Genomic DNA, 17,780 nt, shown 5'->3' on the forward strand with positions numbered 1-17,780 from the left:
GTGAAATAACCAGAATTCAAACCAGGCACACTGATATAGGGTGCAGGCATCCCAAGTGGGCACTTCCCTGCTGTGCCACACACCTGCCCCCATTTTCTTTTTATTTATTTATTTATTTGAGAGAGACAGAGACAGAGACAGAGAGACAGAGTGAAAGAGAAAGAGCATGCTCCCATCCACTGCTTCACTTTTCAAATACCTGAAATGGTCAGGGCTGGTCTTGGACCAAAGCCAGGAGCCAGGAACACTATCCAAGTCTCCCAGATGGGTAGTAGGAACTAAATTATTTGAGCCATCCTCTCTGCCTCCCAGGTCTGTATTAGCAGGCAGCTGAAGACAGGCACCAGAACTGGGAATTAAACCCAGGTACTCTGCTATGGGATATGAGTGTCTTAACTGCTGGGCTAAATGCCCACCCCCAAGTTACAGTTTCTCAGTTCTTTCTTCGTTGTTCAAATAAATTCAAGCCTAGAAAATAATAGCTCAGCATAGTAGAAATAAATGGGAATTGGATAATTTCAAATTCTTCTGCACCAGAGATATTAATAAGACACACAGAAAAAAGCAAAACCAAAATGTATCTTTCCAGTTTTCTTTTGTGTTGCTACTATTACCACCATCATCACTTTGTCCCAAATTTGCAATCTCTTCTAATTGATAGCACTTTTGCTCCATGAATATAATTGATCTCATGGGCATATGTTTTTAAAGTGCATATGTCTGTATTTGGAAAGATAAGAAAGGGTTGACCTGAACTTTGGGAACTAGCATTAGAATGGCTTACCTTCTTACAAAACACTGTTGAGCAGATTATAGAAAAGCAGCCCTAGTCTTTCCTTAATTCCTTCCCTATAACCTGCCCTGGTGGTCATACTTTGTGAGGTGTTGCACTGAGCCACACCATCCTATAGTAACCACAGAAATGCACTAAAATAGTCTCCCCTTATCCACAGGGGAATATGTTCCAAGACCCCCAGAAGATGCCTGATACCACAAATAGAACCATACATATTTATGTGTGTGTATGTGTGTGTGTATACCATGCTTTGTTTTTTCCTATGTAGAGAATACCTATGACAAAGTTTAATTTATAAGCTAGGCACAGTAAGAAATTAATAATAACTTATAGCAAAAGAGAACAATAATAACAATACACTGTGGTAAAATTGCCTGCATCATTACTCTTATGCAGTTACTCTGGTAACTGAGAAGGGCAGGGTATACAGTGTGGATATGTTGGAGAAAGTGATGGTTCACATCCTTAGTGGGACAGAGAGAGGGCAGTGAGAGATTTCAGAATGGTGGGCCATTTAAAGCCTATGAATTGTTTATTTCTGGAATTTTCCGTTTACTATTTTTGGACCAAAGTTGACCACAAGTGGTTGAAATGGGAGAAAGTAGAGGTGTGGACAAGTGGGGACGCTACTGTACTTAACTCTTTCCATGGGCTTTTTGGCTGTTTTTTGAACTCCATACACAGCACTGTCCACTGCTGTTAATGCCACCCATGAATGTGACTCAGTTTCCATACTAAGGGACACAGATTGGCCTGGAGAATACACGTCTTCGTCTGGAGACAGATGAACCTGAATGGTCATTTGAAAAAGAGAAGATCATTTGTATGAGACAAAGCTTTGCAGAGGCTTCTCTGATAGCCTCCTTCATTCAGGTGAAAACTCAGTTGTGATTTATCATTTGTGTCTCACCTGGAGCTGGTTGCCACACTTTTCTTCAATATTTAACCAAACTGAGTCAGACACTAACTCCGCTGTCTGCTCTCCTGAAACGATGTAATAGACCAACAGACGGGCTGAGGGAACCATGCTCTGTGTCACTGGGATGTTCATGCTTTGATAAGATGAATCTGAAAGTTTCTCCCTTGTGCCAAAGTGCACAATTTTGCCCTTGGATAAGACCTAAAAATAAACAGTGGCAGCAACAATAAATATCGAATCTGTGCTTCAGGATGGAGCTTGGAGCTGGAGCAGAAATTATGCTTAAAGAAAATGAAAGTTAACATGTATGGGTGTACTATATGCCAAGAATTTTTAACATTTATTTAACTCCTTTGATTCTCACAATACACCATGAGCATAATGCTTCCACTGAGCAAACTAAGACGCAGGAATTAACTGAATGTCACACTGATTTTAGTTCAAAATCACATAACTAGGAAAGTAGAAAGCTAAAACTTGAACCCCAAACTGTTTAGTCATCACGCTTATTACTAAAACTGCCTTTTGGCTCACTAGGCTAATCCTCCACTTGCGGTGCCGGCACACCGGGTTCTAGTCCCGGTTGGGGCGCCGGATTCTGTCCTGGTTGCTCCTCTTCCAGTCCAGCTCTCTGCTGTGGTCCGGGAAGGCAGTGGAGGATGGCCCAGGTGCTTGGGCCCTACACCCGCATGGGAGACCAGGAGGAGGCGCCTGGCTCCTGGCAACGTGCGGGCTGCAATGCACCGGCCATAGCAACCACTTGGGGGTGAACCAATGGAAAAAGGAAGACAGGAAGACCTTTCTCTCTGTTGTCTCTCTCTCTCTCTCTCACTGTCTAACTCTGCCTGTCCAAAAAAAAAAAAAAAAAAAAAAAAAAGGCAGTGGAGTGTGTCTTATTTGGGAATTAAGTTCTAAAGCCATGGACTAGTTTCTAAATCGTATGCTTTAAGCTTAAGAAAAAAAAATCACATGGAGCCCAAATATCCTCAAAATCCCTTAGATTGTCAGCAAAACTGCACACACGGTTTTGGTGCATACTCCACAGTTTTCCTGAATTCTTCACTGCTCAGTATTGTTCTATGGTACTCCTTTACTTCCCTTTCTTCTTTAAAAATGTTCAAAAGGCCTTTACCACACGTTTGGCCTGGACCTCAGAATAATTCATTCTTCCTCTTTGGCCACTGTCAGGAAGCCCTTAATGTGTTTTACACGTTCCTTCCTGGGTTTCACCACGAGCCTTGATCGATCCACCTTCTGCTTAACATCAGTGATGCTGCAGGGATACTGCTAGCTGTCGCGCTGCAGCAGGCATCCCGCATCTCCGCTCTTACGAGCAGGAGCTGGGTCCCCCTTTCACAGCAGCGAGCTATCTCCAGGCATGCGGTCTTCAGCAATGAAACAACGCAGAGGTGAGGCAATTTAATCAAGCTCTCTCGTGAAAGGAGTGATCAGTTTAAATAAAATCTTTCTCTTTTGAATCGAGTGGCCATGGTCCCTCTCTGTCTTACGGTTTTCTCATTTGTGAAATGGTCAAAACAAAGCATGGTCTTTCAAAGATCTTTGAAAATCTGATGTGCAGATTAGATTAGATGATGTTCCTGTGAAAGTGCTCTGTAAGCACAAAAGTAAGAAGTCACTGAAATGCTTCTCTATAAGCAAAGGAAAATATTCCAGGTGGGGTGAATAAGATGCAAATCTATTGTTATTGTACTTACCAAATAATTATAGTGAGTTATTTTGTCGATATATGGGCTTTTGGGGGTAACAATAAGATTCAGATGTTCTCCCACAAGCAAAGCTTTATAGTTTTCAGTCCAGTCAATATAAAGGTAGCTCTGGCTGAGAGAGGAGTATGCTACTGCATGGTATTTTCTGCTGGCCTGATTGTCTTCTGGAAGATCTGGGGCATTGGTTTTGACCTGAAAAAATTTTTTTCAATAAGACATGAGGATGCTTTCTGTTTAGCATATCTTTTAAATTTTTTGGTTTGCTCTATAAATTTCACAACACCAAGTACTAAAGAAAACAACAACAAAAAACTCCACCACCCCAGTGTTTGTACAGCTGTGGTAGCAAGTAATTTTACAGACTACAAAAAACAGCGATGGGATTACGGCTGTGGTAGAAAAGTCTGGTTTAATGAAGACAGACTGATACTCCAAGAACAAACATTGGCACTGTTCCTACAAGGTCACGGTGAGTTGAATGTTTTACTATGGGATGGTGTGGCAGGAATTGGGAGTGGAAGAAAGGAAGTAGCACCGACTCTTGAGGATGGGGGACAGGAGTTGTGAATGAATATCACAGAGACTGCTGGCCCCGATTCATTATGAAGTAGTGGTGCAGATGAGTGTGTATAAATTCAGGAGGGCTAAAAATGATATGGTGGAACCATCCGCCAGCAGACAGCAATCAGGTTAATAGATCACACTCTGGAGTGAGATATGCATTAGTTTACATCCTAGCACTACTCATTCCCTCTGGATAAATTGTTTAATCAAAGGAGAGGCTAAAAGTTTTCATTTCTTCAGTCATAACATGGCAAATATTCTCTATTTCGTATTGTGTCCAGCCCCTTAACGAGTGCTCAGTAGACGATAGGGAATATACACATGCTGCATTCACTGGTCTGTGTTAGTAAATGACTCATATTGTATTTGAGATTGGGAACTCAAGCAGTATCTTCTGGGAGAGAAGGCTGTTAAATGAGCTCTGAAGTAGAGTGGTTTGTGTGTTAGGAAGAAGGGAAGCTTCCACAAATGAACTTTTGCGGCCCTGAAAAGAAATAAAACCAGGGTGGGGGAAGGGAAAGAGGCTTTCCCTACTACTGATGTCCACTGCCATACCTTTCTGAAGCTTCTGGGTTCTAACACTTAAATAAGTTTTATTGGTATAGGAGAAAATAATTAAGTCCCACATTAAAACATTTATAAATGCATCTTCCTCGAGGACTATTCAATGGATTAGCAGATTGTCTCTGGTACTCATATGTTTTGGATGCAGAATTGTAGAACTATTTTCTGGACTGGTGTATAAAATCCACCACATCTGTTCTGCATTCTAGCCAAAACATACAGTCAAAAGGACACGTTGTCCTAGAAAATAGAGCAAGAGAATTTAGCTCACGTAAAAATCCAGCGCCGTCACTCCAGATGGGAGATTGACCACAAATGAAGCTACTCCATCACTGAGACGTGTTACACTCCCCTTTGTCTCCAAGTCAGATGTCTGTTGGTTTACGTCGACCGTCTGTGCATTCAGCATTACTGGGACCCCTCCCACAAACTGGTCAAGCGAATCCTTAACCTGCACCTGTGTGTCCAAACAGTCCAAATCCATTTCAGCAGCTCGTTACTTCTTTTAAAACATAACAATTCTGAAATAATTCTCCTTCCTCCTCCCATAATATAAACTACTTATGTTTAATTCGGAAAAGTGTGTTCTCAACTAATAGAAGGTTGAATTCTGTTCAGTTAAATAATTCTTGAATGGATTCGCCTATACTTAAAAAAGTTTGTGGAAAATGGAATTAATAGATGTTTATTTTGGTGAAAATTTTTTGAAATATCTTGTATGGTTTTTTCATAATATGTATTTCCATCAACTTTTTGAAGACTCCTGGTTTGCACAAAATTCAAAATTTAATGCCCAAAGGAAATTTATGTTTTTATTCCATGAACTATTTGAACTACTCTTGCAAATATTCTGTTAAGCCAGTTAAAGAGTAGATGTGATAAGGTCTATCTAACTTCCGTATTTTCTTAGGTGGGTTTAGAACTGGATAAAAAAGAAAATGAGGCAATCACTTCTGAGAATGATTCTTTTGGATACGAGAAACAAAGAGTAGATATATGGATCTCTTACCATCATTCATATATATAGAAAGAGCTATATATACATACAATTTTCACATATATACATTTTATTATTTTATTTTTGTATGTGACAAAGTTATAAAATATATTTTAGATCTATATTCTGTATAATATTGTTATATTTTATATTCTATTTTCTTATATACATTGCTGTATGCATATTATATGATAAAATATCATTATGTATTGTATATGCATGTAAGAAGTTACAAGCATGTTCAAAGTTTGCTTTGGGCTTGGTACATCGTTTTGTCTTAAGATCCAGTTACCCAGAGTAAGTAATACATTTTATAATTGTAAGACTTGAACTTGCCATCAAATAATTTTAAATCATAGGATCTTTAAAATGATAGCTATGTCGGATTTTATTTCCACATCATTGAATGCAGTGTTTATAGAATGCCTGAGGCAGGCTGTCGTGCGAACTCCTGGCAGCTGTCCTAACAGCTGAAGTCACTCTGCGGCTACAGCTGGTCTGCGGCCGCTCACCCCCATCTGCGCCCGCGGAAGCAGGTCTTCAGAAGGAGCTCCCTCTCTGCTTTGCCTCTCTAGCCCCCTCCTCCCACTAGCCATCCCTGTGCTTCCAACAAACAGAAAACGATAATCATGTTCAGCAGGATGTCTCCTCCCCATCTACCTTGATGGAGTATGGAATTCCAGGCTTCAAGAAAAGAGGAGTAGCAACCAGATTCAGTTTGTAGGGGGAGAGGACATATTTTATGCCAGGTACTTCTGCCTCTTCAGAAAATCCACCTAAGGAAATGACAAGCATCAGGTTGACAATTTTTAGGAACATAATGATCTGCATGGATACCTATTTTGTCTCTGTATGTTTCCACAGACATATTCACTCACTCCCTGCCTGTACTCACTTATTTACGATAGTAAGTAGGACATGGTTCTTAGTTCACCGGGGCAGTGCAGAGAAGAACTTAGGCCTCAGGAGTTTCTAAAGCCTTATGCACAAGGTTCACGTGTAGTGATGCCCTTGAGGAAGTAGAGCTGTAGAACTGAACCAAAGAGGAATGACAGGAAGACACTACTTTTCATAATGACCTGAGTTTGGGTTGGAAATGTTCAAGATGGGCCGGCCCCGTGGCTCACTTGGCTAATCCTCTGCCTGCAATGCCGGCAACCCGGTTGGGGCGCTGGATTCTGTCCCGGTTGCTCCTCTTCCAGTCCAGCTCTCTGCTTGGCCCGGGAAGGCAGTGGAGGATGGCCCAAGTGCTTGGGCCCTGCACCCACATGGGAGACCAGGAGGAAGCACCTAGCTCCTGGCTTTGGATCGACACAGCATGCCAGCCACAGCGCACCAGCTGTGGTGGCCATTTGGGGGGTGAACCAATGGCAAAGGAAGACCTTTCTCTCTGTCTCTCTGTCTCTCTGTCTCTCTCACTGTCTAACTCTGCCTGTCAAAAAAAATAATAAAGAAAGAAAAAATTTAAAAAAATAAAGAAAGAAAATGTTAAAGAGATTGAGGGAAGGTGGGCCAGAGACAGGGCCTTACAGGAACTTCAGGGTTCAAGTGCAAGGACATGGCAAGCAATGCAGAATGAGGAAGAGAGAGCTTGATAAAGAGGGAACCCTCTGGGTCCACATAGCAGTGTTACTGTCCAGCTAAAACTATTCAGAATAAACTCAAATTAAATTATTAAGAATAACAAACAAAGCTCTAGAACCTTCTAATTCCTTCCCAATATCCCATCCATGATATCCCCAATACGTCCATTAAATGGATAACCTGCTGTTCTCCAAGCTTCACTGCCCACTCTTCCGGACCTGCTCTCTCTGTGCAAATTTTTCCACTTCTCCTTGTCTGCCATCCTTCCCTAATACCTGACTTAGTCTCCTTCAAGTCTAATTATCTTCATGACACCAATCTTAGCTCTCAACAATCATCTAGGAGCTTGCCTTCCCCTGAAGGTCGTCAATAGCATTAAGTATTTTCCCAAGACCGAGTTTTTTTTTTTTTTTTTTTGACAGGCAGAGTAGATAGTGTGAGAGAGAGACAGAGAGAAAGGTCTTCCTTTTGCCGTTGGTTCACCCTCCAATGGCCACCGCGCTGCGGCTGGCACACTGCGCTGATCCGATGGCAGGAGCCAGGTACTTATCCTGGTCTCCCATGGGGTGCAGGGCCCAAGCACTTGGGCCATCCTCCACTGCACTCCCTGGCCACAGCAGAGAGCTGGCCTGGAAGAGGGGCAACCGGGACAGAATCCGGCGCCCCGACCACGACTAGAACCCGGTGTGCCGGCGCCGCAAGGCGGAGGATTAGCCTAGTGAGCCGCTGCGCTGGCCTAGAATTCTTTCATGTAACAGAGTTCTTTGTTCACCTGTCTTACACCTGAGTGCTGGGATGCTATTGCATTCATATTTACAAGCCTGCCTGTTTGGCAACACTCTGGATACCTCATAAATGTTGTTTAAATTGAATTTATTTGAAATCCATCAAGGGAAAAAATAAACTAAGAAACATTAAGAGAGTGTTGAAAAAATAGCTAAGGTAAGGAATATAAAGTCATCATCACTCTCCAACATTTACTGAGCATTATTGATTATATTCAAGGTGCTCAATAACTAGATAATTACCTGGATTCTTCATTCTGCTACCATAGTGGGACAAATTTAAAGAGATGAAAGGGGTCTTAGGGATCATCTGATCTAACTTTTATTTTACATATTAAAAACTGGGCTCAATGTGTCTAAATTATTTGTTCAACATTAGTTGGGGGTTCAATATCAACCTGAAAATACAAAGAACATTAATAATCAAGGCATACCAAAAACAAGACAATTTGACTCAGTATGAAGGGGTAACTAACAACTTTTAAAACAACTGGGATGTGTTGAGGATGCTGGACATGATATTAAGGAAGTCGTAGGTGAACCCTTGTGAAGAAGAAGGATAAGAAGAAACAGTGGTGAGGAGAGAGAGAAGGGGGTAGGAAGAGGAGGAGGAATAGGAGGAAGGAGAAGAAGAGGGAAGTATAAAGCAGACTAAGAGGAGGAGGAAGAAGAGGAGAGGGGAGGAGGAGGAGGAGTAACACTTCTATGGCACACATTATGTGACAAGTACTGTTAAAGGGTTTTGCATATCTTGGCTCTTTGATCCTCACTGCAACCCTATGAGGTGTCTGCTATTACTATACTCATTTTAGAGACTTACTACTACCTTCAGTTTCAAATAGAATTCCTGAATAGTATAGCTGGAAAGGGCTGAAGGAAGCATTTAGTTCCAGTACAACATTGCACAGATATGGAGATTAGAACTATAGCAATACTGTTATTTTTCATTTGCATAGTATGTTGCATACATAATCCCATTTTGGGTTTGATTCTCACCAGGTGAGAAGACTGGTGTGCTTGATGTTCAGGCCAGAGAGCCTGCAGAACCACTTCAGACATCAGTTGGGACTAGGAACCCAAAGTCAGAGTGGCAGAGCGCTCTCTCTCTCTCTCTCTCTCTCTCTCTCTCACACACACACACACACACACAGACTTACCTGTAGATTCTATGACTGTAACTGCAATATAAAGGTACTTGTTGTTTAAATCTTCTAGACTGTAATAGGACAGCTCTTTAGTTGCCACTTCAGAATCAAATGTGACTTGAGCAACTCCATTTATCAACTTTTTAAAAGGGGAAAATGCAAGGGTTACTTCAGAAAATTTATAATGAAAAATTAACAAAATCTGCTTCTAAGAGCCTGTGAATTTAAGGCAAATGTCAGAGGATGGATTGAGCACCACCAGTGAAGGGAAGGACTGAGTCCAAAATCAAGCCCAGGCATTCTTTTCCAATTTATTTGTATAGAATTATAGATGTGGAAATAGCACATGGACCTACAGATCTTTCTGGTACTTAGTTGACAATGACGTCTTTCTCTAAATTATGAGCCAGCATCCATCTTTCCAGGCCTCTCTCCTTTCTTCTGTCCTTAACTAAAGGTTTGTTGGGTTTTATGGTGTTTGATTTGTACTTCACTATTTACAAATTTAAAAGCTAATTTAAAAGTATATGGTGAGGCCGGCGCCGTGGCTCACTAGGCTAATCCTCCGCCTTGCGGCGCCGGCACACCGGGTTCTAGTCGTGGTCGGGGCGCCGGATTCTGTCCCGGTTGCCCCTCTTCCAGGCCAGCTCTCTGCTATGGCCAGGGAGTGCAGTGGAGGATGGCCCAAGTGCTTGGGCCCTGCACCCCATGGGAGACCAGGAGAAGTACCTGGCTCCTGCCATCAGATCAGCGCGGTGCGCCGGCCACGGCAGCCATTGGAGGGTGAACCAACAGCAAAGGAAGACCTTTTTCTCTGTCTCTCTCTCTCATTGTCCACTCTGCCTGTCAAAAAATAAACAAATAAAAAAAAATTTTTTTTTAATATGGTGGGTAAAGGGATACAGGGTAAGTCATGCTATTTAACAGTTAAACAGATTTTATCTTATGTATTCTTCTAAAACTGATTTGAGGCCAAGCATTTTATTTTATTTAGCTCTAAATCTCAATGTTTTGGACAGAAATCAGCATTTTAAAAAGGCCTTTAATTTGTCTTCAGTAAATAAGACTGTCTTTTGCAAAAGCAGAAGCTAAATAATTTATGATGCAAACCACATGAATATGCATCAGTGAGGGACAGGCTCTTGGCGAAGTGGTAAGGACACTGCTGGAATGCCTGTATCCCATATCAGAGTGCGTTCGAGTCCCAGATCTGCTCCTGATTCCAACTTCCTGGTTGCACCCAGGGAAGCATCAGTTGATGGCTCAAGTGGTTGGGTCCCTGCCACCCCATGTGGGAGACATGGATTAAGTTCCCAGCTCTTAGCTTCAGCCTGGCTTTCAGCCCTAGCTTGTTTGTGGGCATTTGGAGAACGAGCAAGCAAGTAGATGGAAGATGTCAGTCTGTCTTGCCTGTCTATCTCTCTCTTCAAGTTTAAAATGATTTCAGGAAAGAATACAACAGTGAACACATATAATCTGTAACATAATGTAAAGAACACCAAAAAAAAAAAAAAAAAAAAAGGAAAAGGAGACAGGGCTCTAACCTCAGTTCGAGCAGCCACCAGCCCTTAACCATGGACACACAATTTCACAAATATTTACAGATCACCTTCTCTGCATGGAACAACATTGTCTATGGGCAGATCATGGGAACAAGTCAGACCCACAAGGAATTTAATGTCAAAAGTGAACGATAAGTAAATGAAACATTCCAATATAGAAGAGTTTCTCAACCTCAGCGTCAGTGACATTCAGAAAAGGATATTTCTTTGCTGCAGAGGGGTTGTTCTGTGCATTGTAGGAATTTAGCAGCATCCCTGGCCTCTTCCCACTGAATGCCGGCAGCACCTAATTTCCCATTTGTGATAGTCATAAACGCCCTTCATGGTTGAGAGCCACTGTAATAAAGAGTGAAAAATGCTCCCAACAGAGAGGCTTGGGGAGTAGCTGGAAGGCCCGGCTACCCTGGTTTAGAGGAGTTGAGGTGGCTTCCCAGTGATAGGGCATCAATGCTGAAACTTGAATCAGAAGATCGTATGGCCAGACAACAAAGAAGCAGTAGGGGACAGAAGGAAAGAACATTCCCAAGTAGAAGAAACAGTTCTGCAGAGATGCCAGGCAAAGAAATCTGTGGTAAGAAATTGGAGCAATAGTAACAAAAGGGAAGGAGGGAGGAGATGGCAGCAGAGCAAATGGCAAGGGAGGCAGGTGCCAAGGAAAGGGGACGTTACCGCAGTCAGTGGAAGATTTCACCTTCAATTCCTGCACCCACATAAAGAAAAGGACTGGGCTAGAGGATTTTACTAGAGGTAACTTCCAATTTCTCACGTCATTTTAGATACTAGTGAATGTATCTTAACATCTTACCGTTGTGCTTTTCATTGCTTTATGCATCATTTCTTTTTGATCATCTTTTAAGTCTTCTCTTATTCCAAAAAAGATAAAAACTTCAGCATCAGAGACTACTTTATTATAAAAATATCTGTCAAACAGTACCATAAAATTGTTTAGCTAACATGGCTACAATAATGAGATTCAAATAGAATGTAACAGTTGAAATTACAAACCCTCTCTCCCCCCACAGGCTTTAAGGTGCCTTCTATCCACTATTACATTTCATCTCCATAGGGTCACAATAAGAAAGCTGGAGTTTGAATGGATTTTTACTACACTGTGCTACCTGGGAAGGCTGATCTTGGGAGGTGAAAAGGCCCAGCTCCAGGGCTCTTTCCCACAGCCCACATTGTTTCTCAGAGATTATGACAACAGTGAGGAGCTACACCTTATTGTCTACTTATGCCTTTAAAAGGAGTATGTCCAATAACAGCAATATCAAGCAATTTTTAAAAATTCAAACTTCATATTTCCATTTTAGTTTAGCATTAAAGTAAGAATAATATAATTATTGTGCATAGCCAATAATACTATAAAGTATGAGTAACTTTCTGGGGCTGGCACTGTGGTGCAGTGAGTTAAAGCCCTGGCCTGAAGCGCTGGCATCCCATATGGGCGCTGCTCCACTTCTGATCAAGCTCTCTGCCATGCCTGGGAAAGCAGTAGAAGAAGGCCCAAGTCCTTGGGCCCCTGCACCCACATGGAAGACCAGGAAGAAGCTCCTGGCTCCTGGCTTCAGATTGGTGCAGTTCTTGTCATTGCGGCCATCTGGGGAGTGAACAAGTGGATGGAAGCCCTCTATCTCTGTCTCTACCTCTCTCTGTAATTCTGTCTTTCAAACAAATAAAATAAAAATATTTTAAAAAAGAGTAATTTTCCTTATTCATGGTTTGAACAATAAATTGTTTCCATTACAAAAAGTCAGTTTCTATAATTTTCTCTCAAGTGAACATTTTATTCTGGTTTAAATCAAATGACAATATTTTCCAGAGCAAATGCTAACAGACAAGTGATACAGGGCAGGGTTTAGCATACAGGTGTGAACTCCAGAACCAGAGAGGCTGTGCAGTATTCTCGCTGTGTGATCTTGAGCAAATTATCTAATATTTCAGTTTTTCATTTGTACTATGAACAGAGTCACATAGTGTCTACTTCACAAAGCTGTTATAAAGATTAAATGTGCTAATACATGCAGAGTTCTAAGAAAAATGCTTGGTACATATAGTTGTATAATTGGTTATCAACCACATTATATTTCATTTTCAAATGACCTAGCCTTTTGGAACCGGTTGCATGCAAAACTAATTTTGATGCTTCACCTCTCCAGTGGCCACAACCTTTGAAGTTCCTTGAGTATACTAGAGGCAATGGAAAGAGACTGATTCCCCTGGGCAGGCCTTGTAACTCTGGACAAAAGATAGTGGTAGAAGTGAAGACATGCCAAATACCAAGCCGAGGCCTCCAGAGGATGCCCACACTTCCATTCTTTGTCTTTGAGCATTGCTCCTGCTGAGCAGTGACATACACACACAGCCTAGTAACTTTAACTCCAGCTGACTGCCAGCCACTCCCATACATGTAACATCCCCAGCTGACTGCAGATAACATGGGTGAGCCCTGTGGACATCAGCCTGGCCCAGATCAGTAGAACCGCCCTGCAGACTTGTAAATTGTGCGTGTGTGTGTGTGTGTGTGTGTGTGTTTTAAGACTGAGTAAGCTATTAAAAAAAAAAAAAAGACAAGTGAAGGCTTAAATATCTCAGTACCAGTGTTCTAACTCACAATGATTTCCCAACATACACACTGAGTTTAGGACCTTTTTTTCTGTTTGTGCATTACTAACAAAGCTAAAATAAGAATAAGCAAATAAACTACTGGCAAGATGTTTCTTCAATCAGTCAGCCATTAAACCATGGAAGACTTTGCTAATAAATTATAAATCTCACTTCAGGTAATTAATCCCAAACACAGTTGGCATTCAATGTAACTGGTTAAGTTGAAAAAATGGACTTTCTTACCTTGCTTTTATAGTAATTTCAAAATTCTTAAAGTTCTTATAACCAATGAAATTACTTTCTGGTTCTATCGAGACAGAAAAATGTGGCAAGACTGCAAATAAAAATAAAGAGACAGTAATATCATTTAAATTAGAGTAGCTTTAAAACAGAGCAAACAACCATACTTGAACGAGCTGTAAATCAAGAAAACAATGCCCAGCTCCCGCTCCTCCTCCTCTTCATCATCGAGGACAACAACTACAGCATCTCAGGTTAGCCTTCCTACTCCACCAGCGGTCAGGGCATCCTGTATGTGCCAGAAGCAGTTCACTTGTATTTTGATAATAACATTTATCACAGGCAGTTAGTTCCTCCACTAGAGTGTGCACCAAAGACCATTCTCTATCTTTGCACATTTCCCCATCTCATAATTCTAAAAAATGTTTATAAATTGAAAATAGAAAAGGAAAATTCTGTCTTATTAGATAAAATCCATCCAGTCTCTAAGTGTCAGCACAAAACTCTGATGTTAGTGAGAAAGAAACAGCTTATGATTATCTATAAGAAAGAACAGCAATGAAAAACTGTAAAATTAGTACAAAAAGGGAGTTGTGGATGTTTTTCTCTTTGGTAAATTGATTGCCCAAGAAAAAACAATTTAACCTGTAAAAGTGGCACTGTCTTCTCTCTATAAGAACTCAGAGGGCTTCTAAATTCTAATTTTATTACTCTGCACTGTAGTTAATAGAAAATTGAGTGATTAGGTGAACCTGATGTGGACAGACTAAGTGAGGCAGCTGACTTCAGATTTGCTCACATGATTTATGGATACTGGAGTAAATGAACAATGCAATTTATTGCTCTGGGTTGTGTTCCAATGCTATTAAAGATGAAAGCAAATGGGGTTGGCGCTGTGGCACAGCGAGTAAAGCCGTGGCCTGCAGGGCCGGCATCCCATATGGGCGCTGGTTCAAGTCCCGGCTACTCCACTTCTGATCCAGCTCTCTGCTATGGCCTGGGAAAGCAGTGGAAGATGGCCCAAGTCCTTGGGCCCCTGCACTCACATGGGAGACTCAGAAGAAGCTCCTGGCTCCTGGCTTCAGATCGGCACAGCTCCAGCCTTTGTAGCCATCTGGGGAGTGAACCAGCAGATAGAAGACCTCTCTCTCTCTCTCTCTCTTTGCCTCTCCTTCTCTCTCTGTGTAACTCTGACTTTCAAATAACATAAATAAATCTTAAAAAAAAAAAGATTAAAGCAAGCGTGTTCTTGCCAAGAATTGCAGGGAAACAGCTCTTCCATGCTTGCCATGGAGCAGGCATGTGTCCATCAACACGGATATATCAGTCAAAAAGACAGACACAAACTGTCCTTAAAGAGTCCATAGTAAAGCAAGGAGGAAAGATATAAATAATACGCAAATGCCTACACTGCAGTGTAGACACTGGTGTAAAGTACAGGGGATCATAACTAGGAAAAAGAAGTCAGGGGACGTTTCTCTGGGTAAAGGGTCTTAAGCTGAGACTTGCAATGTGTGTAGGAGTTGTGGCAGACAGAACATCACAGGTACAGACACCAGAGCTCGAGAGAAACAAGGTGAGCGATGCTATAAAATGAGGCTGAAGAGGAGGTAATTCAGGAAGAGCTCAAAGTAAGAATTTTGATTTTCCATAAAAGGAATAAGGAGCTATTGGGGACTTTTCAGTGTGAAACAACACAACATTTCCATTTGAAGATTGTTTGGGCTAATATCAAGTGAGATAGTTTGAAGCAAGAGAGTGGTTAGGAGGCTTTGCAGTAGTTTAGAGGGAGCTTGGTGATGAATCAGTGAGGGTGGCTACAGACAATGAGAGGTGAGTAAATTCTCAACTTGTACGGAAAGCAGCAAAAACACCTTGAGGAAGGCAGATTGGTTAGGATTGTATGACACAGGGAGCCTGCAGTCTTTAAGGCTGATTTTCATCATAACAAATGTATTTTATAGTTTTCCCTGTTAATTGTTTAAATTTGTGTACTTGTTGTTTTCCATATTATTATGTGCCTCCTGAGGGAATAAAAAATGACATTAAGTAGAAGACAGTTAAATTTGATAGCAGAGCACACAGATACTCTGGCAAACTACTATAAGAAATTGAAAGATTAGCTATATGGTAATTATTAATCCATTAATATGATTGATTTAAAAATAAGATTATCTTGAATTTTCAAATTAACTTATTAGGAATTTATGATCCAGAAAGAAAACAGTGTTGGACTAAGGTTAAGGAAATTGAATTATGTTTGTGCTGTCACTAATTGGTTGTAAGACTTCAGTAAATAATTTATTACTTTTACTATGTCTTACTTATCTCTTCTGACTGCCTTTCTTCTAAAATCATTATTTAGAAAAGACCTCAACTATTCAAGCTCCTTAAGGGACTGGATCTCTTTCAGCTCTGTAATGAGGAACACAAATCCAGAGAGGTTAGTCCGCATGGTCACAGTTGGTTAACAAGGATGGGTGTGCTGGTATCTAGGTATTCAAACAACCACCACTCTACAACTTCCCAAGCAGTGCTAGTAACCATAGTCACAGGCTGACTCATCTGGGAATGGACTTGCATTAAGTACATTAATGAAAATAAACTATTGCAAGAACACTAACTTTTTATAGGTAAACTTTTTTAATTGTCCAAAATTACCATATTCTTTAACTTCAAAATATGTGGTTCCAGTTGTAGAAAAGTCCTCTTTATATTTAGCTTTAATTGTCCACACACCATATCTGTGAAAGCAAAATATTTACTATTACAGATGTCATCAAGCATGTCTAATTCACCCAGAAGAAATACAATACATTATTGTTTTAAAGATGGAATAATACATACGGATAGCTTAAGTAATATATTTTATATGTGACAGATGTTCAAGCAGTAAACAAAAATAATTAACATTTCCAAGAAAAAATATTGCTCAGTAATTCATTTTTCCTATATTGTATTATTTTTGCAAGTATTTGATCCTAATATGGTCATTAGTTTAGATTTTAAAAGCTTATGACAGTTGAGAGTTTACTTAATGATGCAGCAAAATTATGCTCACACAATATAAAACCCACAGAATAGCAGAAAGTCCATAAGTATGTTTCTACGAAAATGAAATACATATCAAGTTTGTGTCTGGATGATAAAATCAACACTTTATGGGGCCAGTGCTGTGGCATAGCGGGTAGAGCTGCTGCCTGCAGTGCTGGCATCCCATATGGGTGCTGGTTCAAGTCCCGGCTGCTCCACTCCCAATTCAGCTCTCTATTCTGGTCTGGAAAAGCAGTAGAAGATGGCCTAAGTCCTTGGGCCCCTGCACTCACATGGGAGACCCGGAAGAAGCTCCTGGCTCCTGGCTTTGGGTCAGCTCAGCTCTGGCCATTGCAGCCAAATGGGGAGTGAACCAACGGATAGAAGATATCTCTCTCTCTCTCTCTCTCTCTCTGCCTCTCCTGTGTAACTCTGACCTTCAAATAAATAAATAAATCTTTAAAAAAATTACCACTTCACATAAATGAAATTATGGCTGGAGACAAAGTATAATTTGTTTAAAGAGGAAAATTGTTTAATCAACAACCTTCATTCAAGTATATTTACTGAGCACTAGACTAAGCACTAGAGATGAAATAAAATGAACAAGATAAAAAACTGATAGCTTCCTAGTGTTAATTCTCCCACGAGAATTCAAATTCTCACTTTTCCATTTGCTACCAGGCTTGATTTGGGCAAGTTACTCAACCTACTTTGTGAAATGGGAAAACTAATGTCTACAGATTGATTATAGAATCAGTAAATGCTAATATTATGGTTATCATCATCATCGTTAATTGAACACATATTTATCAAGCGCTCATTGTGTTGAAGTGTTGGAGATGCAACAATGAGCAACACCAATAAGGGCCCTGCCATTCAGGAGTTTACAATCTGGTGGGGAATAAAAAGGCAAGCAAATAAATAATAAATAAATATGAATCTGAGATAAATGTCATGAAAGAGATACACGTGGTGTTTAGATGGAGAGGAAAAGAGAGTGAGGGACCACATTAAGTTGCCCCTTTGAAAAGGCAACATTTGCCCTGTGTCCTAAAGATGAGAAGAAGCCAGCCTTGTGAGAGCAGGGTACATCACAGTCTAAGCAGAGGGGACAACGTGGGGAAAGGTACTGAGGTACGTGAGTGCTGAATGGCAGAATCTCGTGGCTGAACGCAGTACGTCATTGTGCAGCAAGTGGTATAAGATACAGTTGGAGAAACGGTGATAGTGATGCAACAATGGATTCCATGCTGT

At 40.9% G+C, this 17,780-nt stretch overlaps 1 protein-coding gene across 2 annotated transcripts in view; it reads right to left on the bottom strand.

The window, feature by feature from the left end:
- Window positions 1-17,780, bottom strand: part of C5 (complement C5) — a 94,638-nt gene that overhangs the window by 61,300 nt on the left and 15,558 nt on the right. For both annotated transcript variants that reach the window (XM_008273377.4, XM_017350045.3), the window contains exons 6-14: window positions 16,152-16,234; window positions 13,494-13,584; window positions 11,449-11,563; window positions 9,094-9,220; window positions 6,228-6,343; window positions 4,842-5,027; window positions 3,431-3,634; window positions 1,707-1,916; window positions 1,437-1,586 (exon numbers count right to left, since the gene is read on the bottom strand). In XM_008273377.4, the coding sequence (XP_008271599.2) occupies window positions 1,437-1,586; window positions 1,707-1,916; window positions 3,431-3,634; window positions 4,842-5,027; window positions 6,228-6,343; window positions 9,094-9,220; window positions 11,449-11,563; window positions 13,494-13,584; window positions 16,152-16,234 (1,282 nt within the window). The remainder of the gene's footprint in view (window positions 1-1,436; window positions 1,587-1,706; window positions 1,917-3,430; window positions 3,635-4,841; window positions 5,028-6,227; window positions 6,344-9,093; window positions 9,221-11,448; window positions 11,564-13,493; window positions 13,585-16,151; window positions 16,235-17,780) is intronic.

The sequence above is a fragment of the Oryctolagus cuniculus genome, chromosome 1 (assembly GCF_964237555.1).
Source record: "Oryctolagus cuniculus chromosome 1, mOryCun1.1, whole genome shotgun sequence".
In the NCBI taxonomy this organism is placed as follows: domain Eukaryota; kingdom Metazoa; phylum Chordata; class Mammalia; order Lagomorpha; family Leporidae; genus Oryctolagus; species Oryctolagus cuniculus.